At 52.5% G+C, this 24,212-nt stretch overlaps 2 protein-coding genes across 6 annotated transcripts in view; one reads left to right on the top strand and one right to left on the bottom strand.

Annotated features, from left to right (window-relative positions):
• The window catches only part of Ttc21a (tetratricopeptide repeat domain 21A), a 34,710-nt gene extending 30,347 nt beyond the window's left edge, over positions 1-4,363 (top strand). For all 4 annotated transcript variants that reach the window (XM_028767332.1, XM_028767334.1, XM_028767333.1 and 1 more), the window contains 8 exons: positions 156-237; positions 1,650-1,800; positions 1,987-2,148; positions 2,273-2,465; positions 2,560-2,784; positions 3,213-3,333; positions 3,461-3,528; positions 3,610-4,363. In XM_028767332.1, the coding sequence (XP_028623165.1) occupies positions 156-237; positions 1,650-1,800; positions 1,987-2,148; positions 2,273-2,465; positions 2,560-2,784; positions 3,213-3,333; positions 3,461-3,528; positions 3,610-3,687 (1,080 nt within the window). In that variant the 3' untranslated portion in view covers positions 3,688-4,363. The remainder of the gene's footprint in view (positions 1-155; positions 238-1,649; positions 1,801-1,986; positions 2,149-2,272; positions 2,466-2,559; positions 2,785-3,212; positions 3,334-3,460; positions 3,529-3,609) is intronic.
• A 2,815-nt stretch (positions 4,364-7,178) lies between these two features.
• Positions 7,179-19,722, bottom strand: Csrnp1 (cysteine and serine rich nuclear protein 1). Of its 2 annotated transcripts, none has more exons than XM_028767316.1 (5): positions 19,561-19,722; positions 13,169-13,415; positions 10,229-10,488; positions 9,422-9,736; positions 7,179-9,231 (listed from the first exon to the last, which is right to left on the bottom strand). In XM_028767316.1, exons 2-5 carry the CDS (start codon positions 13,374-13,376, stop codon positions 8,275-8,277), a joined length of 1,740 nt encoding a protein of 579 aa, XP_028623149.1. In that variant the 5' UTR covers positions 13,377-13,415; positions 19,561-19,722; the 3' UTR covers positions 7,179-8,274. The 2 variants fall into 2 exon arrangements, with proteins under 2 accessions (XP_028623149.1, XP_028623148.1); XM_028767315.1 differs by lacking the exon at positions 19,561-19,722 and adding an exon at positions 14,347-14,500.
• Between the last annotated feature and the right edge of the window lie 4,490 nt (positions 19,723-24,212).

Genomic DNA, 24,212 nt, shown 5'->3' with positions numbered 1-24,212 from the left:
TCAGAATCAGAAAGTAACCTGTGATCTTCACCTTCGGGTAGGGTGTCCCGGGTACCACAGGCTCTTTGGACCAGGGAGTCTTTTCTTCCTGTCCTCTCTGCCAGCCCTCATACATGCCGCTGTCAGGAATACACAGCTTGTGTGTCTTCTGATAGATGCTGGCTGACCTGATGTTTAGAAAACAAAACTACGAATCCGCTATCAATCTCTACCGCCAAGTGCTGGAGAAAACTCCAGGTAACTAGGACCAGCAGAATGCCTCCCTACCCAGCCAGCACGGCTATCCCAGAGAAGGGTGGGCCTTCTCCTCTCCTTCCTGGCTGGTCAGAGGAAGCCCCTTTCTTCCCAATTGTTCCCAGAGAGGCAGGAAACTGATAAAGACCCAGAACATGGCAGCCCTTCCTGAAACCAAGGGACCAGTTCCTGGACCCAGGCACTTGGCACTGGAGCCAGGACAGCCTGTCTGTCCCCATATCTCTCCAGCCACTGGGACTGAACAGTCTCCTCTACGTCACACCCACTTGAAAGACACTAGATGTTCTCTCTTAATTGTAGTTGCACCCCTACTTGCTACTGAATGAAACAGCTGCTTCAAGGGTCAAACCTGAAGCCCAAGGCACGGGCCCAGCCAGTCCACAGTAGTCACCACGGGCCCAGCAATTGTGGTTAGGTATACAGTCTTAGAGTTAGGGTACCCGGGTCTGAATCCTGATATCACTTAGCTGTGTGACCTTTGAAAAACTATGTCACTCCTTCATGCTCTTTGTCTCATCTGTCAAATGGAAACAAAGAATATTTATCTATAGCTAAGACACAGGCAGAACACAGAGCCAAGTAGAGTGCAAGTGCTAGACAGTTAACTGTGCTGTCACTGTGTGTGTGTGTGTAACTGTGCTGTCACTGTGTGTGTGTGCACGTGTGCATGCGTGCGTGTGTGTGTGTGTGTGTGTGTGTGTGTAACTGTGCTGTTACTCTGCGTGTGTGAGAGAGAGACACACACAGACAGACAGACAGACAAACAGACACAAAGAGTGTGGCTAGAGGTCAGGGGACCACACTGGGTGATCCTCCTTTACCACCCTCATCCTTGTTCCCTTGGAAAAAGATCTCTATCGGAACTTGAACTTGGTCCAAAGCCAACAAGCCTCAGAAACCCTTCCATCTGTGCCCTCCAAAGCCTGAGGTTCAAGAGACACATGGCCACACTCACAGCCCATCCCTTGCTTTTTAGATGGGCACTGGGAATTTGAACTCAAGTCCTCATGTTTGTCCAGCAAGGACTTTGCTGATGGAAGCATTTCCCCAGCCCCTGCTGTAGCTATTTCAAGCACTATATAATTTACTCACGCTTCCATACAGACTTATCTGTGCTCAGCCTAAACAAGTAGTGTCTCCTAGGGCCTCCTCAAGGTCCAGCACTCCTCCCCCACCAGACACACTAGTCTGGTGCAGAGCACCCCTCCCCCAGCAGACTCCATCAAACCAGCCTGGTGCAGAGCACCCCTCCCCCATCAGACCCCGTCACACCAGCCTGGTACCCCATCACACCAGCCTGGTGCAGAGCACCCCTCCCCCAGCAGACCCCATCACACCAGCCTGGTGCAGTTATTGGCCACCACACGCTGCAGATTTCTGCTCTCTTATTTTAGACAATTTTTTGGTATTGAATAAACTGATTGATCTGCTACGACGGAGCGGCAAGATTGAAGAGGCCCCTGCTTTCTTTGAACTGGCCAAGAAGATGTCTAGCCGGGTGCCTTTGGAGCCAGGGTTTAACTACTGCCAAGGCATTTACTGCTGGTGAGTTAGGCTTGAGGAGACAGAGGGGTAGCAGTGGGATAAGACACACACACAAACACACACACACACACACACACACACCCCGCAGCAGGTAGCTAGGGTCTTGCTCAGTAGAATTAGAAGAGAGACACCCCTGGCTTCACAGTTCCCCTCACGGCTCCTGGCATTTCTTTTCACTCACTGCAGGCACATTGGACAGCCCAATGAAGCCTTAAGGTTTCTGAACAAAGCCCGAAAGGACAGCACTTGGGGCCAGCTTGCCACCTGCTACATGGTACAGATCTGTCTGAACCCTGACAACGAGATTGTTGGTGGAGAGGCTTTTGAGAGCCTGGTGGGTGACAGCAAGTAAGAGGACTCGGAGGCGGGGCGAGGAGGCGGGACGAGGAGGAGGGATGGGGCTTCAACTTCCGGGCGGAGGCCAGGTGAGTGCCCCACAAGCAGGCTATCAGTATGAGTCCTGTACCCACAGCTCTGCCAGTAGGAAAGAGTCTCAGCAGCACGGGGTGCGCACTGCAGAGAAGCTACTTCGGGAATTTTACCCGCACTCGGAATCCGGGCAGACCCAGCTGCGGCTGCTGCAGAGCCTGTGCCTGCTAGCCACCAGGGAGAAGGCGAACGTAGAAGTGGCTCTGGGCGCCTTTATCGAGATGGCCCAGGCTGAGGTGCGAGGGCTAGGGACGGGTTCCGGTGGGCAGGGGTCAAGATGGGGGTGACTGCCAAAGTGCCCCAATGTCTGCTTCCCGTGGATGTGTGCAGAAGGACAGTATCCCTGCACTGCTGGCCATGGCACAGGCCTACATACTCCTGAAGCAAGTCCCCAAGGCCCGAACGCAGCTGAAGCGCCTGGCCAAATTCCCATGGATGCTGGACGAGGCCGAAGACCTGGAAAAGAGCTGGCTTCTGCTGGCAGACATCTACTGCCAAGGCGGCAAATTTGACCTGGCCTTGGAGCTGCTGTGCCGCTGCCTGCAGTATAACAAGGCAAAGATCACTGGCATGGGAGAATAAGGAAGGGTAAGCAGGGTGGGGAGAGGTAGAGCCAGAGGAGCCAGAAGCAGGAGCCACAGGCCAAGAAAGGACCAGGCTTACGAGGGTCAGGCATAGCCAGGAAGAGAAGAAAACAGAATGCCCAAGAGAGGTAGGTCAGTTAACTTGAGCTATATGCAAGAATTAGCTTCTGGGAGATGGGATTGTTGGTTAGAGGGGCTTTATTTGAAGGGGGTTATACCAGCTTTTGAGTAAAGAGTGGGTACACAGTTAACCCTTTAAAAAACTGAAGGTGCTTTCAGGGGTCCCTATGCACTTTTGGTTACTGCTGCTTACCACCAACCAGTTGCCCCTCCTGGCCCCCACCCTGAGGACCATGGTGGCTGCTTCTGGGCAGGGGTGCTAACTGGCTTTCCCCACAGTCTTGCTGCAGGGCCTATGAGTACATGGGTTTCATCATGGAGAAAGAGCAGTCATACAAGGACGCAGCCACCAACTATGAGCTGGCCTGGAAGTACAGTCATCAGGCCAACCCTGCCATTGGTAAGACAAAAGCCAAGGTACTCAGGGGCTACTGTCCCGATCCTAGAACTCAAGTCCTGAATCTTGGCAATTCAGGGAGCCCGAGGGTTTCCCAGTCACCAGAGCGTTCCCTCCTACCCCTGGACAGGTTTCAAACTGGCTTTCAACTACCTGAAAGACAAGAAGTTCGTAGATGCCATTGAAGTCTGTCACAGCGTAAGTCACCAACACAGGCGGGGAAGGTGCCGTGGTAGGACTCCTGCCTGATTCTACACATCTGATCTTTCTCTGTACCAGGTCCTGATGGAGCACCCCAACTACCCCAAGATCAGGGAGGAGATTTTGGAGAAAGCCCAGGGGTCTTTGAGGCCCTAGCTGCAGCTGGAAAGGGCTTGGGCCGGGAGAAGCATCAGTCTATAGACGATTCAGGGGGAGAATAGGAAGTGAAGCCGTGGAGAAACAAGTGAGAAATGCATATTCTCCCCATTTCTGTATCGGCTGTGCTTTATTTGGATTCATGCCTCATGTAGCCCGAGGATGTCTGGAAGCTTTATGTTTTTAAGGCCTAAGAAGTAATTTTGCCTGGGGAAGGAAGATGGCTGGCTTAGCCTGTGCCAGGGATTCCTGGGCCTTTCTCATGAACCTCACATTTGTTCCAGACTCTTGAAGACGTGGAACAGAGATCCACCCCCACCCCCAGCACACTGATGGCTAGGAAAGTACCCTATAGCTACTTCCAAGTGTACCCCTGTCTTATCCCCAGCTAGAGAAGCACGGCCCCTCCCTGCCATGATGCCCATCGGGTCTGCCCGGCAGTGGGCTCAGAAGGACCAGCCACAGCATGACCCCAAGCTAAGGCCCTGTGCAAGAGGGCAGCAGCTTTTCAAGGTCCGTTCACTGGGCTTCCCTGTCCTCACATTCTGTTCTTACCCACGTCCTCCAAGCTGGACCGCACCAGTTTGGGATAAGCCAGATTATCATGGAGCCCCATCCTCCGCCTCCACATAACCATGCTTTGCCTTTTGTCAAAGATATTAGCCAACCAGCTCACCTTCCAGGATCCCACTTAATGCCTAAGGGGGCAGACACGATGGTCTGAATTCAGGTGGCTAATGATCATTTTAACTGGGTTCCTGTTTCTCAGGATGAAATTATGGGTCACCCCAGCCTCAAGGGAAGGAACTCTGAATTGAGTACCTGGAGGCCCAAGTTCTCACCGAGTACTCTTCTTCCCAAGTGCTTGCCCTTTCTGGGTCTTGGTGCCCTCTTCTTCAGCATGAAATTAGAATAGACCTGGGCAGGGCATGTTGACTTAGTTGGTGGAGCGGAGGATGTGCCAAGAATACATGAAGCCCTGGGTTCGAGCCCCAGCATCACTTAAACTGGCTTTGGTGGTCTACACCTGGAACCCTAGCATGTTGGAGGCAATAAAGTCATTAGGTCAGGGTCATCTAACTTAGTGTCTGAGGTTGTCTTGGGGTTGATGAGACCAGACCTTAAAAAAGAAGACTCTGTTTCTCAAATCATTGTATTATGCTTTGCCAGTAATGTCTAAAAAATGTTTTATTTATGGTCCTGGGGTTGAAATGAGGGATACATTCTGTACCCCGAAGCTATACTTTTCACCCCCTAAACTGAACAACCCTGTGCTTATCCATGTTTATATAATAGCTAGCACATTTAGGAATTCTTAGGCGCTGGTGAACAGGATCTCTCACTTTTAAGGCTATTGATATATTCTATTTAAAGAAAACTACAGGCAAGCATGGTACAATTCTACAGTTACGATCCCAGTGCTTGGGGGGGAGGGCATAGGGAGGGCAGCTGCAAGCCCAAAGCCACCCTGGCTTGCACAGTGAGTTCCAGGACCATCCAGGGCTATGTAGCCAGATGCAGCCTCAAAGCAAAAGAGAGGTGAGATAGCACAGCAGGTAAAGGTTCCTGTTCCAACTCTGACGACCTGAATTGACTCCCTGGGTCCCACACGGTGGAAGGAGAGAACCAACTCCTGTAAGTCGCCCTCTGACCTCCACACACAAATTGTAGCATGTGTAAACTCAGGTGTATACACAAAATAAAAATGTAATGATGATCCAATCGATGAATAAAGAAAGCAGTCTCAAAACAAGCTTTAGTGCGGTAGAATGTCCATGCGGTTTTCACAGAGCCATCCTGGTGCAATTGCTTACTTACTGTCCCAGCACTTGGGGAGTGGAGGCAGGAGGATCGGGAGCTTCAGGTCACCCTCCATCCACAACAAAGCAAGCGCAGCTTGAGCTGCAAGAGACCTTGTCTCAAAAAGTGTGTGTGTATATGTGTGCACATGTGTGTATTGGGACAACTTGCCATAATCTCAGCACTTGGGAGATAGAGGCAGGAGGATCAGGAGTTCAAGGTCACCCTCAGCTACCCAGCAACAGTTTTAGAAAGAAGTTGAGTTGCCTGGAGGGTTGCTAAGTTTTTCTTCTGAGGCTGGGACTAGAACCAAGGGCTTAGATGATACCTGGCTGGTAGTCCAGCCCCAGCCAGTCCTCCATTGTTGCTGATGTCACGAGTAGATCTAAAACACTTCCCCCAGGTCCCTACCCTCTCCTATAGGGAGAGTAGGTTCCTTTTCCCATGATCTGTTTCACAGCCGTTTTGTTTGAGACAGGTTTAGGAGGAAAGTCTGTTCTGGGAGAGCTTTGCCATAAAGAGATTGTGTGTTGAACATATTTTATCTATCTCAGCTTGACTCCACAAACGAGACTGCCCAGGACTTGACCCTATGGCCCTAGATGGGAGTTGGGAAAGCCTCAGTCTGATCAGGGACAGAGTCTGTGGGGGGAGTCTGTAGGAGTGATGAAGCTCCCACCAGATGCCCTGAACTACCAGAGAAACCTCTCAGAACCTTTGGAAGAGAGACAGACGCTGCACACCAGCTCCATCTCTGCACAAGCGTTTCCCAGCCCCAGTGAGAGGAGACAGGACAACAGGATGTTCCAGAGTACTCTATCCTGAGAGGTCAAAACAAATAAGCCAGTCACAGGTACACGTGGCCCCACTCCAGGCAACGCTCCAAGCCCTCAGCCCTCTGGTGGTCACTGGTGTTGCCATAAAGTCCTGTCCCCGATTGCCAAAAGCAGAAGGTCACAAACAGAATCGTGACCCAGGCATTCAAGGTTCTGCATGAGCATGAACCAAGCCAATCTGAGAGGAGCAGTAATCATTTGCACAGGACTGGAGAAACCCAGGTGGGTAACCTACAGATCGCCTCACTGGGCAGTGAGAGCTGTGGGATTGAATCCATCCTCTCCGCAGAACACAGCAGAGGGGCTACAGCATAGGAAGGCTCTCTCCTGTGGTCGTTCTCTGGAGGACCTGTGCAAATCAGTAGCAGACAGGCTCCAGACAGGGGTTCCCCAGCACAGGGTGCAGCAGCCTGCTCTGCACCCCTGACCTAAGTCCTATTCTGGCTGCCTCAGGACAGGTCTGGCAGGTCTGGCTGGTCGAGACACTTCTAGAGCTCAAGTCCCCAGGGACTACAGCTTATCTGAGCAGACTGTCACCAGGCCAGGCCTTATATACTAGGCTGCCCTCCCTGGACCCAGACCAGGGTGTATGTATGCAAAGAAGGGTGCCCTCACCCAGCCCAAACAGACAGCATCATGGAGGAATGGGTTAATCCAGAGGGAAAACTGTTCCACTTGCCCAGCCAACCTCTCAGCTGGCTCTCTGCCTACAGCCTGACTGGCCCGCCTGGAAGGAAGCCCAACGTGCTGTCCTCCTGCCTCAGTACAGCCTCCGTCCATGCTACACTGCAATGCTCCACCCCACATGCTTCCTGGGGGTGCACCATGCTCCCCACCCCACCAAGGAGACCACACTTAAAAATAGAGCGTCTTTATTGGTACCTGTCAGCTCAGGTACAATGTGTTCCCACAAGCACACAGGCTGGCAAGGCCTCCCGAGCAAGGAGGCAGGCCCAGAGCCCGCGTTTCTTGGCACACACACACACACACAAAGAAATGAATAAATTATAGTTCTGACACTTAGAGACAATATAAAAATGCATATAAAATCCAACATCAGCTAATGAAGGGCATAAAAGTCTTCAAGAGCCACCCCTTGCCAACTTGCCTGGGGGCGTGTGGTGGGCCAGGATGGATTCAGTGCCCAGAAAGGCCTGAGACAACCTGAGGTGTGCTTCATGTCCTAGGCAAGCCTGTTACCCCTCTTGGGGCCTCTGGCTCCCCATCCTACAGAGGGGCTTTATAACCCATGGCCTAGGGGGAGAGGGAATTGGACAGAGAGCATGTGGAGTGTCTGGGCTGGGGGCAGAGGGGGTTTTGGTCACCGCTGGTTAAGCACAGTCTCTGTCTGTGTAGCTGAGCCAGGCCACTGTTTGATATAGGAGATCATAAGCTCGAACCCACACGCCATACCAAAGCCCAAGACTGGCAGGGTACATTGAAGACTGGGCCCTAACACTGCCCACCTGACAGAGAGGCTCAACCACTTCTGTTTCACTCCCCCCAATAAATTACAGAAATAAATTACATCTTCACAGTCCAGAAGACCTAGCTCCTATGGTTCACAGGAAAGCAGAAGGCCCTGCTTTCAGCTGTCGCTGTCTCTGAACCAAGGAGCATCTTACAGTACAAGGAGAGGGGATGCGAGGCTCCAGGAGAGCCCCCACCCCTTCCTCCTCCAGGCATACAGTAGGAGGTGGAAGACCTCTGTTTGGACATAAAAAGACCAGGCATTGAAAGAGGGGTACCCTCCCCACCCTCCCTTCAGTACAGAAAAACATAAAAAAATAAATAAATTCAGAGTGTTAATGTAAAAATAGAGGGTGCTCACATGGCACCATAGGCAGGACCAGCCCATGGGAGACCGTTACATACATAGACCTCAGGGAACCCTAAGATCACATAAAAAGCAGCAACAGGGTCTCAGGGCAGGAAAAAGGCACCTTAACCCTTACACTGGCACAGGCTCCATCAAAGGTGCCAAGGTAGTGTCCTCAAACTGGCTCTCCAGAAGGGGTGCCAGGACATCCGTAACCGGCTCAGACAGGCCCATGAGAGACTCCAGGAAGCAAGCACTGGCATCCCTTGGTGGAGAGAAGCTGGGCAAAGGGTGGAAGGCCTCAAGGCTGTCCAGGCTGCCAGATACTCTTCGGGAAGTATAGTGAGGTCCCAGACTATAATCTGGCAGAGCCTGGAGAAGCTCAAAGGAGTCACAGGAGGATAAGCTGTTCTGGACGGCCTCCCCCTCAGGGGATCCAGAACTGCCAGGGAGGCTACCTTCTCTCAACTCTTCAACTCCGCTGTTTAGGAAGAAGCTGGCATCCAGGTTGGCATTCTCATCTAGGATGCCCGGTGCAAGGCTAGAGCCAGACTGGCTGTGAGTCCAGCTGGCCAGGCTGCCGGGGTCACCGGTACTAAAGATGTCAGCCAGATGGAAGCAACTGAGGTTATCCAAGTTGCCCACACCCCCTCCCTCCTCCTCTTCTTCCTCAATACCGAGGTCAGAGTCACTTAAATTCAGGATCTGTTCCAGGCTGTCTTCATCTACGCCAGATCGGAAGCTGGGACCCGGCAGGCTAGGGTGAGCAAGGTGGTTTGGAGGCTCGCTGCTGCCAGAGGACGAGGTCGTAGAAGAATCTGTCATGTCACTGCCGCAGCTATTGTCTCCCAGCTCACTGCTCACAGGGGGCTTGGAAGGCGGAAAAGGAGAAACCAGCGTTTGTTCAACAGGAGTGTCCTCCACGGGGGACTCCAGGTCCCCCAAGCTCTCGGCACCCTGCTCCATCTGCAGGCGAGTGAGCGTGTGGATGAAGTGTGTCTGAACTCTTGCCTGATTGAATTCCACTCGACCATTGGGGTTCTCACAGCCCTCGCTGCAGCAGCCACAGGGGAAGGACGTGTGATCCATCTGCAGAGAAAGACAATGCCAAAGTGAGGACTTTGGGGGTGCAAGAAGCTAGCAGGCCCAGTTCCCCACTGACAGGGTTTCCCTGTGTCGCCCTGGCTGCTGCGGAACTCAGAAATCCACCAGCCCGACACCCACCTGAGTGCTGGGATTACAGGCACACCCCCTTATCCTACCCAGTCCAACCACACACCTGGCACTTAATGCCGGCCAGGCTGCAACTGCAGGTCTCAGGGTCACAGACGCCATCACAATGACAACCACAATCCTCCCGGGATTGGCGGACCGCCTGCAGCTCGCGCTTCTCCTCTCGGTCAATCCTTCGAACACCCGAAGCCCGAAGTAGGGCACGTCGCTGCCGAGGTGGATGGGGCTGTAGGAAATTCGCTTCCTCCAGGCGGCCACTCGCCACGGCCACTGCCAAGTCCTCCTCTACAGCAGCATCATCGATGGTATCTACTGTGAGAGACACGCCTGCCCCTGACTCCGGAACTCCAGCCACTGAAAGCTACAAGGATAGGAGAGGGGTGTGAGAGATAGAGATTTATCTCTCCCAGAGTGAGGGGCGCTCAGTGTACACGGGGGAGGGGAACACACTGTCCTTAGCACCTCCAAGGGCCTCTCACATCGTCTCAGCTCAGACATAAACCCCTTCTCTTAACTAGATTCACGTACTGGCAGTGTCAGACCAGTCTAGAGGGCTGATCGGATTTTGTCTGAAGTCGACTACTTTTCTTTTGAGAAAGGCCCTCAAGCTTCCTAAGGATGACCTGGAATCCCTGATTCCTCTGCCTTCACCACCCAAGTTCCAGGATGACGGGAGTGCACCAAGACCCCTGGTTTATGCAGTGATGGGGATGGGCACCAGGACCTCCTTCCCACCAGGCAGGCACTCTTCCTGTCTGAGTTACAGCCCCAGCCACTGAACCTCGCCTGACACCAACACAGGCCCGTATCTCTGCACTTGTAATGTGGAAACCCGCGTCCTGGGCCTCCGTACCTTCCACCTCAACATCTCCAGCTTCTCCTCCTTTAAACGCCGTCGGAGCTTCTCACGCCGAGCCCGGACCTGCTCCTGTGTAAACTCATCTAAGGAGAAACGGCGACAGGTGCTATGACGAGATGCCATGCCCAGAGTACAGCCGCCACGGCTGGGCACACTGGTGAATCCCTGGCACCGTGGGAAATAGTAGACGGTGATGCCATCAAAGGCCACGTGACCTGGGCGCTCCCGAGGAGCCCGTTTCAGGATGGATGAGGCTGAAAGGGACAAGAGAGGGGACTGAGTTCTCCTTGATGCAGTCAAATCTCTAGGAAGATACGTACCCATTCACTTTCTCCACCCACTTTAGATCTGGACTTAAAAGCTAGGCCTGGCTGGATCTGGAGAATAATACCACATCCAACCCAACACCAGCTTATTGTCAATTATCAGCCCAAAGAACTGCATTCAAAGATGAAGTGTCTTGCCATCCTTACCCCGGATTCATAAATTTTTTGTATAGCTTTCTGTAATTTTTATTGTTTACATGTAATAAAAACAATATAGCCGGGCGGTGGTGGCGCACGCCTTTAATCCCAGCACTTGGGAGGCAGAGGCAGGTGGATTTCTGAGTTCCAGGCCAGCCTGGTCTACAGAGTCAGTTCCAGGACAGCCAGGGCTACACAGAGAAACCCTGTCTCCAAAAACCAAACAAAAAAAATAAATAAAAAATAAAAAAATAAAAAACATATATCAAGGAACTGGAGGAACGGCTCACAGCAGTTAAGAGCCCTGGTACCCCATGTGAAGTCACATCGAAGGAAGTCAGTTTCAGGAGATCTAACGCCCTCTTCTGGCCTCCTCAGGTACATGGACATACTCACAGGCAAAATACTAAGATAAATTACAAAATATATATGTATATTATTGACCTTTTTCTTTATTGTTTAAGTATTCTGCAACAGATCCAGAAAGCCTCCCTCTCCCTCCCTCTCTCTCTCTCTGAAATTATTGATTACATATGGAAAAAAGTTGTAAGAGGTGGCTCTCCCACCAGGTGGGTTTGAACTCAGGACATCAGGCTTGGCCGCAAGCACCTTTACCTGCTGAGCCACTTCACTGGTATTAATGGTTTTGTTGTTGTTGTTTCCAAATTTACTTGTTTTTTGTACATGATTTTTTTTTTTTCCAAGACAGGGCTTCTCTGTGTAGCCTTGGCTGTTCTGGAACTAGCTCTGTAGACCAAGCTGGCCTCGAACTCAGAGATCTGTCTATCTCTGCCTCCAGAGTGCTGGGATTAAAGACATGTGCCACCACCACTCAGTTCAAACTTTTTTTTTTTTTTTTTTTGTGTTTTTTGACAGGGTTTCTCTGTGTAGTCCTGGCTATCCTGGAACTCACTCTGTAGACCAGGCTGGCCTCGAACTCAGAAATCCACCTGCCTCTGCCTCCCAAGTTCTGGGATTAAAGGCGTGTGCCACCGCCGCCCGGCCCCTGTTTATGCTTTCTTAAGACAGAGTCTCACTATGTAAGACTGACTGTCCTAGAACTTGATATGTAGACCAGGTTGGCCTTGATCCACCAGGCTTTGTCTCTCAAGAATCGGAATTAAAGGCATATACCATCATTCATCCCAAGCTGGCTAGGACTGGTTCTATAGCAAGAGACATTGAGTCCCTAACCGTCCTGCCTCCCCAGTTCTGAGATTGTAGGTGTCTGCCACTATGCTGAGTGACTTCAACTTAACATATTAACTTTGTGCTCAACTACCTGAGAAAATTCCTTCTGAAAGGTTTTTTGTTTGTAATATTAGATTCCGAGCATTAAAAAAATCATACTGTTTTTTAAAAAAAATATGTAACATGCAAGTATGCATACAAGACATGGAAGTGTGAACTTCATAGGGAGACATGTTTAAATGTTTAAAAACATTTCCCTTGGGCTGGAGAGATGTCTCAGCGGTTAAGAGCACTGACTGCTCTTCCAGAGGTCCTGAGTTCAATTCCCAGCAACCACAAGGGGGCTCACAACCATCTATAATGGGATCCGATGTTCATTTTTGGTATGTCTGAAGGCAGCTACAGTGTAATCACATACATTAAATTAAAAAAAAGTTTTAAAAATCCCCTTGTAGGGGAAAACTGTCTAAAATGGTTCTTGAAGTAGAAAGAGCATGTTGAAAATCAAAGGTTGTCTTTGCATTATAAAGACGAGGCAGGCTGTAGTTATATATTTAGGAAAATATTTGTATAGACTTCTGTAACAATAATTAATAAAAAAGAGACCACGAATTTGAAAAAGGGTAAGAAGGGATACATGGGAATATTTGGAGGGAGGGAAGGATCGTCGAGTAAACGATATAATTATATATCTCAAAAATCAAAATCATTTTTTTACAAGGACCATCTTTCAGTTTGAAATTAAAATTATACAAGCTTGGAAGATAACCAGGAAGGCGGCCATGGTGAAGCGTATCTGTAATCCCTGTACTAAGGAGGCAGATGCCACACAGTTGGAAGACAACCTGCATTTTACGAGAGTCTGTTCTCAAAATTTTAAATAAAATAAAATTTTAAAAAAGGAAGAAAAGAAAAACTATTCAGGAAAAACCCTTTTGGGGACGGTCAGAAAAAAAAGCTAAAAAGCAAGGAAGAGGGAAGTGGCTTAGCAGGCCTTGGGCACGGGTGTGTGAGGAGACAGAGATAGCCCCAGCGGGGTTCCGGAAGGGGCAGGGTGTACAGGGGAAAGGCCCCAGAGCCACTCAGGGAGCAATGTCTCTGACAGCACAACCCCCACGGTCAACAGGAAGTCAAGGTGTCTCTGCAGAGAGGGGCAGTCATAAGACTTCACAGAAGGAGGCGCCCTGAGGGGGCTACCGAGGCCTAAAAGGCCAACTTCAGCTTTAGGGAAGGAAGAAGGGGTGTGTGTGGTGAGGGGGTGCTCAGAACGGAGACTCACGAGTGAAACTCTGGAGGCCACAGGAGTCCTGATCAGGCTGGGGTGCCTGACCACCCGGTCCCTCCTCATCAGAGTTCCAGGCAGAGGAGGCAGAAGAGGCAGAAGAGGCGGGCGAACAGAAGAGAGAGAGACTGCCAGAGGACAAGGAAGAGGAGCTGGAGTCGTCCTCTTCCAGCTGGTCAAACTTCCTCTTCAGTAGCCCAGCCATAGTGGGATGTCAGGGGTTCCAGCAGCTGAGGACAGACACCTGGAATGAAGGTAATGGAACTGTTAAGTGGTAGGCTCCAGCCAAGCCATGTTTTCCCCATCCCCAGCTTACTTTCCATGGTATCTCCCAGACTCTGAGCCCTCCAGGCTGGCCAGAAGCTGTAGGTTCATGATAGTGTCTCCAGTAGGGTCCCCAGCCCCAAACAACACAGTACCTAGTCCCTCAAATGAGTCTAAAATGCAAATCCAAATCTCGGAGACTTTGGCCTCCTAAGACCTGGCCCCATCGTGATAACAAGCCTTCTCTGGAAAACAGCCAGGTACCTTCCCCTGTTGCCACCTACACCACACACACACACACACACACACACACACACACACACACACACACGTGCGCGCCAGCAGGCAGACAGACCAACAGATGGACTGACAGAACTCCCAGCCTGGCTCATCTTCACAGGAATCCTGGAGGCCGACTCACTGATTCCCAGGCACTCAGGTCTTTGTGCACTTGCCTGTGCAGGGCCTTCTGAAATCTCCAGAGCCCCCCTCTAAGGGGGCCACTCCTCTCCAACCGCACAGACACAGGTCCACCGCCTCACCCACTGACAGCTTCGGTCCGTACTCCTGGGCCAGGCTGACCAGGAGCTCTGAGACCAGGCACTGGTTTCGACTGGTTGGCTCAATTCCCAGCAGAAGGACTTTCCGAAGCCCCTCCCCTCCCTGGGATGGAGCTTAGACTTTCCCTCAGAAACCCCCATGCCACAGGAGAAAAGTCCCTTGCTCTAGGCTGGACTGTGGCAGGAGACTTTACTTTGATCTTAAACTTACCTCCAATATCTAACCCCTATGGTTAATTCTCTTTAAAACAAAACCTCTAATAGTGAAACAATCTAAGAAAGCTGCTATCCTTTTTTCCCCCCTTACTTCTTTATAGCTTCTCTGGAGCCCGTTAAGATGCAATCACTCACCAGTCAGGCTGGAGGGGTCAAAACTCCTTCCCTAACCCCCCAGTGCTTGGACAAGTAACAGTGCGTCCAGGACTTGGGGCTCAGAGAGTTCAAGGATGGTGGCTGTGTGTAGCTACCTGCTGGGTGGCTGGCTTGAGTCTGCAGTACTCTCTCATTCAGGGTTGAATGCCCACAGCTGGGGACCCCTCCCCCACCACCATCACAGGAAGTGAAAGAGGCAGGAAAACTAAGCAGAAAGCTGTCTAGATCTCCTCCACTGAGATATCCTGTGGTCCCTTCTCCTAGCCTTCCAGCAGGTCCCTAAATCCAAGGGCACCAGCTGTCAACTCACTGGATAAAAGCACTCATGGGAGTGACAGCCATCTCCTCCAGACAGCCATGGGAGAGGCTCAAGAAAATCTTACTACCAGGCCAAGCCCTCACCCCAGGCCTGGGGGAAGAAGGACATGCAGGTGTTTCCGGGGCAGTTTCTCAGGCTAGGTTACACGACCTCCCAGAGTCAAACCGCAAACACAAACAGCCCAGTTAACCTGTAGACTCTCCCAGGAGATGAGGGTGTTTGCTCTGTCATAAGCCAGGCACCACACACACGTGCACACGCACCCTTACCACAGACACACTTATATACACAAGTTGACAGACAGGTAGCCCATGAATATCCGGTCACCACCGCAGCCTAATGCATGAGGGGAGAAGGGAGGAACCCCGCCCCCCCTTCCAGTTGCTTCCCATGAGACAAAAGGCACAGGTCCAAGACCCCAAAACCAAGGACCCACTTCTGGAAATACACAATTCCACAGGCCCCAAACTAAACCTCTCTGCCCCCCTCCAAGCCATCTGTTCTTCTTCCTGTGTTCCCTGTCTTAGTAACTGCTGCCACCCACCCAGTTGCTCAAGCCAGAAACCTGCAGCCTGCAGCCACCCTCAGCTTCTCCCTCCCCTCTTCTTGCACCCACACCCAGGCAGCCTCAGTCCTGGAAGTTCACCTACAGGCTAGGCAGACTTGGGTGGTATCCTAGGGGCCAAAATCAGCCGCCTGATTAGCTATTGGCTGAGTGATCCTGGGCAGGTTCATGAAAATCACTGTCTCCAATTGTCTGAAGGCCCCAGAAGGCCAGACAGGGTGGTGCACACTTGATACCGATCCTAGCACTCGGTAGGTGCAGGAGAATCAAGAGTTCAAGATCAGCCTCCGCTATTTGAGACCCGAAGGAAATAAATAAACATTAGAACCCCACCAGGAGGGGAGGAATACAGGAATCAACACACATCACGTTCTGTCAGTGAATCGTGTGCTCCGTGAGTGTGCAAAAAACAGTAAGCCCTGGGACTCATGAGCAGAGACACAGGAGTGAACGCACCAGAAAATGCAAACGGAGATTGACAAAGGGGAGAACCAATCAGAGGGGCACTGTACCCGCCCTCTCCACAGCCAAGCTAGAGGACAGGACAGTCCAGGAGGGGGTGTGTGTGACCTGAGGACAGTTGTGAGGGGATTTCCTGGTGTGTGTGTGTGTGTGTGTGATGATGGTTAGAGGGTGGTAGTTTGCAAGGGTGTTAAATGCTTAACAATTCCTCCACTGCGAGTGACATTCCTATACTGTAGGCATTCTATGTAGGTCACCTGATGGCGGAGCTCCCTGAAGTGCTCCTGCAAAGCCCTGAGGTGGCTTCTCAGCACAGCACACACACCGAGCTTATCACCTGTTCTGTGTCTCTGCCTCCACTTGCTGCCACCCTGAGCTACCCTGTACCCTACAGTCAAATGACAGAAAGGAACACCACCTCGCAGTCCCCATGGTGAGCACCACAGCCCCCATGCTGAGCGCCACTGTTTGCAGCCCCCATGCTGAGCTCCACTGTTTGCAGTCCCCCACAAGGAAGGGCATGTCCCTACTACCCTCCCAGGCTTCTCCACAGACTAGAACAGCCCACCCAGCCTTACGCCCTTCCAGAAGTCATTTCTGAACTGAGTATCACAGCTCACATTGATCCAACCTCACACAAGGCAGGAGAATTGCCTGGAGTTTTAAGCCAACCCGATTTACAGAGAAAAATCTCCTCCTCCAAAACGGCATTACCAAAAGAAACTCAAAAGCTCCCCCCCCACACACACACACACTTCTGCCTTTTTGGGATACTGCTATGGACAGAACACTTTCCAACAAAAATAATCCCAATCAAAGGTTAATCTCCCATGCCATGACCTTGGAGGCAAGTGCTTCAGGAAATACTAGAACTAGAGTCTGTGTAGCCCTTGATGGTCTCAATCTTGATCCTCCAGTGTCCACCTCTCAAGTGCTGGGATGACAGACATATGCCTCCATGTGTTCCAGGGACATAGGTCAGCTGTCTGGCACTCATGAAACCCTGGGTTCAGCTCTTTAAGAGCTGTAAGTGAGCACAGTGTAGCGGCCTCTCCTCACACAAGGCTAGGCTAAACGCTACCTCTGCATGGCCATAATAAGTCTGGGAGAGAGGCCCAGAAGAGTGGGCAGGACAGCCACACAGACAGTGTTTTAGCCCAGGGGTCTTAGTGTGACGTTTTCCTGCCTCTGAAAGCTAATCTAAGGAGGAGACACACACCCATCCCCCAGTCAGGGTCAGTGTAGGCTAAGCAAGAACGGTGTTCAAAGGTGGCTTTGAGGATGGGGGTGGGGGGAGAGGACGACGACGCTTGCTCTGGTGCAAGTGTGAGGTGGCATCTCAGAGGCTCCGGGTTCCCCAAGAGTAAACAGATGTCAGGGAGGTAGGTGTGGACTGGAGAGAGATCCACAGTCAAGTGTACCCAAGATAAGAGCTAAGGCTGAAGGGTGTTAACATTCAAAGCTGCAGGCAGAGTTCTGGAAAGGGAAGGTTGCTTCAGGCATGAGTGCTGGACCCCTGGCTGGTCCAAGGAGAGGGAGGGAGGGAAGGAAGAGTGCCACCTGGGATCCAGAGGCTGAAAGAAGGCAGACAGAAAGACTGCGTAGCAGAGGAGAGGAGGCCAAGTCAGAAAACGAAATGAAAGATAGCTGAAGAGCCCAAGAAAAGTGCCAGACAGTGAGTCAGGGGGTGGGGGAGGGGCTGCAGCAGCTACTCAGGAACCAAGATCCTGTTCCCAGGGTGAACACAGTCCTGTCCTAGGGTCCTGGAGGAAGGAAAAGCCATTCCCAGGAGCTGGCTCAGACAGAAACACCACACCCCCTGAGGAGCCCCAGAGGCAGGCCCCGGAATCAAAGGGAACTGGGCTCCTTCCGGGATGGTAGCAGCTTGAGAATCTGGGGCCGCCCCCTTCCTGCCACCACACACAGGAGCTGACAGCCCAGAGAACGGAATGTCACCTCAGTCTAGTGACCACAGCTATCTAGTACACTGAACCTGCAAAGGCTATTCCACCCAGGCAACAAGGGGCAGCTATGGGAAGTCTCATCCCGCCAGTGTGCTCCACTCCCCAGCCCCTAGCTGCCTCGATCCCCCTTCCAGGAATCTGAAGAATGTGTCCTTTGACCTCAGAACCCCAGGTCTTGATCAGTCATGCCCCCCACCCCCAACACCTAGGGTCACAGGACCCCAGACCCTCCTGAAGGGCTTCCTGGGACGTGGAAAATCACCTCCAAGCAGTTCTGGACCTCAGGGAAACAAAGTGCTGGGCAGCTCAAGAGACAGCAGACAGGAAGCACTGGTGTACCCCTCCCCCATCCATGCCTCAGAAAGTGATGGGGGGAGGGGACAGTTCCTTCAATTCAGTCTCCAGGGCCCTGCCCTGGGGAAGTGCCAAATGTTTGCTGTCTACCCAGGGAAAACTGCATTTGACAGTTTCCCCTTCCTCTGCTTTAAGCCAGTTTTTCACATTCATTCATTCATTCATCAATCAAATCCTAACTAAGCTTCCAAAAGATTCCAAGCACTATGGCAGACACTGGGCACCCAGGGAAAGGACCTACAACCAACACCTCTCAAGCTGGAGTTATACAGGAGATAGGCAAGAAGGGTACAACTGGAGACGAGGCAAGTTCCTCTGAAGGAGGGACATTGGCAGAGTTCCAGATAGGGGGTCACAGCGAAGTCCAGGGGCTGGAGTAAGGACAGCCAATGCGCCTTCTGGTGGTGATGCAGTTAAGAGGGCCTGTGTTAGCCCGAGGGCACAGGAAGCCACCCAAGGGTGTAAGTAGGGACCGACAATTCTAGATTTGCATTGTTAAAAGATGGATCAGCGCCTGGCGAGAGAGGGTGTGACCCGTAGGACACACAGGGCAGGGCCAGGTGACAGGACAAGCGCAGAGGAGAAAAGGGGGTGGATTTGGTGACAGCCTGAGAGATGTGGGCGGGGCTGTCAAAGATTTGGGGGCAGGGAGTACTGACTTACTCTCTGCAAAAGGGTGAGACTTCGGTCCAGAGGTGTTGGGTGGGCAGGTAGAGAGCAGGGAGTGATTCTCAGGAAGGTAGGCTATGTCTGGGAGTGACTGTACCGGCAAGTGTGTGGCCGGTGCTGTAGTGTGGGCATTTCTACACTACGTGAAGGCGAAAGGACCTCCGGGAAGGGGAAACTGAGGAAGGAGAGGAAATGCGTGCAGAAAAAGTAGAGGTGCGTGGGAGAGAGCCTACGTGTGCCCACGGGTGGCCGGTGTAGCTGCGCCCCGTGACTCACGGCAGTGGCCTCTGCGTGTGACGGTGACAGGTGAACATACGACACAATCCTCCTCCCCCTCCCTCCCTCCCAGGGTCCGTGACTCACCAAGCCTCACTCATTCCTCACTCATCCCTCCACACCCTCTCTGACCCCCGCCTGCCGGGGGCGCCCGGCACACGCCACAGCTCCGGCACCCTCCCCCTGGGGAGCCCGAGGAGGAAGACGACCAATGTCACCTGCCCCGGCCACGCGAGTAACTTCTGAAAAGTTCTCAGGCAACTAGGTCAAAAGGAAACTCACCCGCGGGCACGCGCGCCCCGTCCCTCTGGCACCTGCGCCCGGCTTTGGGGCGCCTGGACATCTCGGGGTAACCACAGCGAGGCGGGGGAGGGGAAGCCTGGCCTTTCCCCCACACACACCTCGCAGCCGTGGGCTCCCACCCCAGGCGCGCGATCTCCAGCCGGGCTGGGAGGCCGGATCCCGGCGTCCCCTCCGGAAGACCCAAGGGAGATCAGCGGGGAGCTGGAGTGACAGCGCCACTCACCCGAGACGCCCCCAGCCCCAATTCCCATCCGATCGCGTTCAGATTCCCTGGCACTCACCTAAGCTAGCAACGCTCGCCCAAGACACCGCAGCCACTCGTGTGCCGGCTCCGGGGTCGCAGCGAGCGCAGCGACCCCGCAGTGCGCTCGGCCAGGCGGCCGTCGGTGCAGCCGACCCAGGTCTGCGCGTCCGGCGGCGGCGGGAGAGACTGGCTCAGCCCCGGCCCCGCCCGCAGCTCCGCCCTCCTCGTCACTGGAAAACTCCGGGGCTCACGGCGCTGACGCACGCCGGGCCTCCCGCCAGGCCGCCCGGCAGCCAGCAGCTCGCGGCCCCGCCCCGGAGGCGCCGCCCCCTCCCCCGCCTCGAGCCTCCCGGCGGACTCTGACCGGACCCCGGCGCCGCTGCTCCGCGCTCGACTCCTCCGATCGCCGAGCCGAGCTTCGTGCAGAGCCGGGTCCTAGAGATGTCCGCCTCTCCGCTCCGAGCAGTCCCGAGCTGCAGACTGGGTAGACTGAGGCTGCGAGCGATGGAAGCCCCTCCCCCTGCCTCCACCCGCCCGGGGCAGTTTATCATCAATCCAATCTGAGGACCCTTCCCGGGCCCTCACCCTACCTCTCATTCCCAGAACCCGCAGAAAGTTAGCCCAGACTGGAGACCAGCCAGGGATAAGGAGAGAAGAAAAGGTCATCCCAGGGCCTGGCCTTCACCTCTGCCCTCGGGCCAGAGCCCTTACTCCCGAACAATACCTAAAGTAGAGATTGCTGGAACCAGCTTCCCCACCCCCATCCCTCCTTTAAAAAAAAAAAAAAGAAAAAGGAAAAAAAAAAAAAAAGGAATCTGGTTTCTCCCAGGCAGGACCCTGGCTACTTACAGCGGCCTGCTGCCTCCTCTGCTCCCGCCAAGACCTTCCCTAGGCTCGCAGCCAACTCCCTGTACTACTAGGCAGAAGAAAGTGTGTTCCAGCAGTCAACTTCTCAAGAGCCCACCCGAGTCCTCGTCGGCCCACGGCAGGGCCAGTTCGACCCAGTACCTAGAGAGCTTTCTCTCCTGTTCTGACTGCACCCACCACCTGGAATGTTTCACTCTCTCTCCACTCACCTGAGGGAATCCCAACAACGCCTAGGATGGCTCAGCAAGTACTGCCTCCTCCTCCTGGAAGCCTTCGTGGAAGCTCGACCCTCCCCCTCCCAGCCCCGCTCCCGCTGCATTCTGGGTTCTTCTGACTGTCCTAGGTGAATGCTGTCAGTGGCTAGTCCAACCCTCAGAATTCCATTCTCCCCTCCCCCGTGTGCAGTTGGGAGGTGACCTTCTGTTCTGCCTAAATGGCACCGAGGGTGGGGAGGATGGCGGGTCCTTTCTTCAGTCTTCAGTCCTGGATGTACATGTACAGAGGACAAGGGAAGTAGGGGTTGGGGTGGGGGTCAGCCTGCCCTTTATCTGTGGTAATCTGGGGTCTGGGGGCCAGATGAGCTCCTCAACACACAGCTTTGGTACTCTGAAGCCGCTGAGTGGCTGAGTCTGCTCAGGAAATAGTAGTCTACAGGGCAGCCGAAGATGTATGTAGCTCAATGGTAGAGCACTTTCCACGGCTTGTGGAAAGCCCTGGGTTCCACCCCATTTTGAGAACAAAACATGGCAGATCGGTGGTGGTGATGATGCAGGCCTTTAACTCCAGCATTCAGGAGGCAGACACTGCCAGGGCAATGGTGGCGCAGGCCTTTAATCCCTGAACTTGGGAAGCTGAGGCAGGCAGATTTCTGAGTTCGAGGCTAGCCTGGTCTACAGAGTGAGTGCCAGGACTACACAGAGAAACCTTGTCTCAAAAAAAAAAAAAAAAAAAAAAGGCAGATGCTGGGGAATCTGTGTTCAGGGCCAGCCTGGTCTACAGAGCAAGTTCCAGGACAGCCAGTGCTACACAGAGAAACTCTAAAACAAAACATGGCCTAGCATGATGTTGCACACTTTTAATCCCAGCACTCAAGAGGTAGAGGCAGGGTGATCTCTGTGAGTTCGAGGCCAGCCAGTTCTACATAGTGACTTCCAGGAAAGCCAAAGCTACATGGCAAAAAAAAAAAAAGCAAACAAAATCTACACATCAGAGAACTGCTTGTCAGTCTACACAGGTGGCACAGGTTTCAGGGCTGTCCTTCCAGGCCCCACATTTCCCCACCACCAGGTTCAGCCCATCTCTCCCTGTGCCCACAGGTTTGCAGCTCTCGATGACCCAACAATCTTGGCACTACCAGTCTTCCTCATCATCACCAGCAGAGGGGTTTATTGTTTTGGAGACTGGTCTCATGTACCCCAGACTGGCTGGCCTTCAGCTTGCTGTACAGCCGAGGATGGCTTTGGGCCTCCTGGTTCTCTGGCCTCCACCTCCTGAGTGCTGGAACTGCAGGCAGGTACCATAGTGCAGATTTTATATAGTGCTGCGGGTAGAACCAAGGGCCTTGTGTATGTTAGGCAAGCACACTACAGACTGAGCTACCTCTCCAGCCCAGGAGGAGGGCTTTGATGAGGCCTACAAGCCCTGTTTTTCAGCTCCAGCTTCCAGTGCATAAAATGGGAACATTGAACCAGTGAGCCCAACCAGCTGCAACATTCTTTGCCTCCGATTCTGCAAAATGCTGCTGAGGGAACTGAGCAGGGCTGGACTCTAGAGTTAATGAGGTTCTCTGGAGCTACCTAGGTCTGCATCCTGCTAGGCTCTGTATCTAGGAAACCAGACAAGGCTGAAAACGAGGGCAGGGAGTTGGCAAGGACCATACTGGGGGCTTAGATCGAGGGACCTGACGGGTGAGGGAGTCTGGTGAGCAGGAGGAGAAGGAGATTAAAGGGGGGAAAATATAATCAAATAAGTGATGTATTTCTGCAGAGAAGCATCTCCCTGTCCTGGGATGCCTCACCAGATGTTGCCCAGATGTTGCTGGTGATGGGAAATATCTCCCTCAGGGATCTCATCTGAACTCTTCCTGTTGGTGGGGAATAAAGTATCTGTTCCAAGGCAGGCAGAGTCGGGTGTGGGGGTGTGGAGCACTCATCTGTAAATATGGCACACACACACACTATACAATGTGCTTGCACACACACTCTCAGGCAAAAAGACCCACATATCCTCAATCCTCAAGGAATTTCTGAATACTTGGAGACCTGCAAGTACGAAGGATTTTATTATTTAGGCAAATTAAAATTATTACAAGTGTTGAGGGGTTTTATTGGGGGTAGGGGGAGACAGGGCTTTTCAGTGTAACCCTAGCTATCCTGGAACTCGATCTGTAGACCAGGCTGGCTTCAGACTCCAGGATCTGCCTGCTTCTGTCTCCAAGTGCTGGGACTAAAGGTGTGCACCACCACTGCCTGACTTTAAGTAAAGTTCTTTTGAATGCACTGAGTGAGATAACTCCTAGGAACGGCAGCCACTACAAGCTGGGGAAGCCGGTTAAGGAGATTCAACAACTCTTACTTGCTGTTATAGACGTTATAGGTAAGAAGTCTGAGTTAAGGGGGGGGAGGTCTCTGAGCTTAGTGAAGGTGTAGAGAAAATGAGATGTGGTCTCTGCAGGGGCAGAGTCTGTAATCTCTCACAGCCCAAGCTCTGTTCATGGCAGAGATGCTCTTTTGCACCCCTGTGCGTGTACTTTGCTGAGAGGAGTAGCTGGGGGACCCTAGTGCCTCCGGCCACAGTTGGGTGTCGAAGGGAAAGGGGGCCACAGTCCTATCTCAAATATTCTCTTCTGGAGACTCAACCCAGTGACCTCATCATCCCTGGATCAAATTCTGACCAGCTCCATGCTGCCTTTTTGTCTCCTTTACTTAAAGGAAACAAACCCTCCACCCCAACCCTGCCTTGGCAGCCTAAGGCAGAGCCGCTGGAGACTGGGCCTGAGCACCCAGCCCCTCAGTGTCCTCTGAAAACTTGAAGGCTGAATGATTGATAGACTCTCCTAGACTGGCTGAGTTGGTAACCCTGGCCAGGCTCCAGCACCTTCTGATGTCAAGTACTCTACATGACCTGTTGCCTGTCAACTCTAAGACCCACCCTCTGAGCTAAGGCGGAGAAAGAAAACTTATTAGGGAGGCTGCATATCAGAGTAAGTGGAAGGCTTAGGTGAGTATCAGAGCTACAGGCCTGAATCTCAGCACTTGGAAGGCAGAGTCAGGGCAATCAGGTGTTTCTGGTCAACCTCAGCTGTGTAGCAAGTTTGACGTTAGAAAAAAGGAAAAGGCTGTTTTATTTTAAGATAGAGTGTCTCTATGCAGCCCAGTCATGTCTCACTTTCTGGCTATAGCCCAGCTTTCTTTCTTTCTTTCTTTCTTTCTTTATTTATTTATCTCTTATTTACTCATTAGTTTTTCAAGACAGGCTTTTTCTGTGTAGCACTGGCTGTCCTGGAACTCGCTCTATAGACCAGGTTGGACTTGAACTTGGAGAACCACCTGCCTCTGCTTTCAAGTGCTGGGATTAAAGATGTGAACCACCACTGTCCAGCTCTAGCCCAGCTTTAAAAATGTGAAGACTTTGTGTAAACATCTTGTGAATTAAAAACTTACTGGGCAGTGGCACATGCCTTTAATCCCAACACTCAGGAGGCAGAAACAGACAGAACCATGAGTTCAAGCTCAATATGGTTTACAGACTGAGTTCTAGGACAGCAAAGGGGTACACAGAGAAACCCAGTCTTGGGGAAAAAAAAAAAAAAAAGCCCCCAGC

The sequence above is a fragment of the Grammomys surdaster genome, unplaced genomic scaffold (genome assembly GCF_004785775.1).
Source record: "Grammomys surdaster isolate TR1022 unplaced genomic scaffold, NIH_TR_1.0 172, whole genome shotgun sequence".
Taxonomy (NCBI): domain Eukaryota; kingdom Metazoa; phylum Chordata; class Mammalia; order Rodentia; family Muridae; genus Grammomys; species Grammomys surdaster.
Note: the sequence above shows the minus strand (reverse complement) of the source record. Positions and strands in the feature narration are given on the sequence as shown.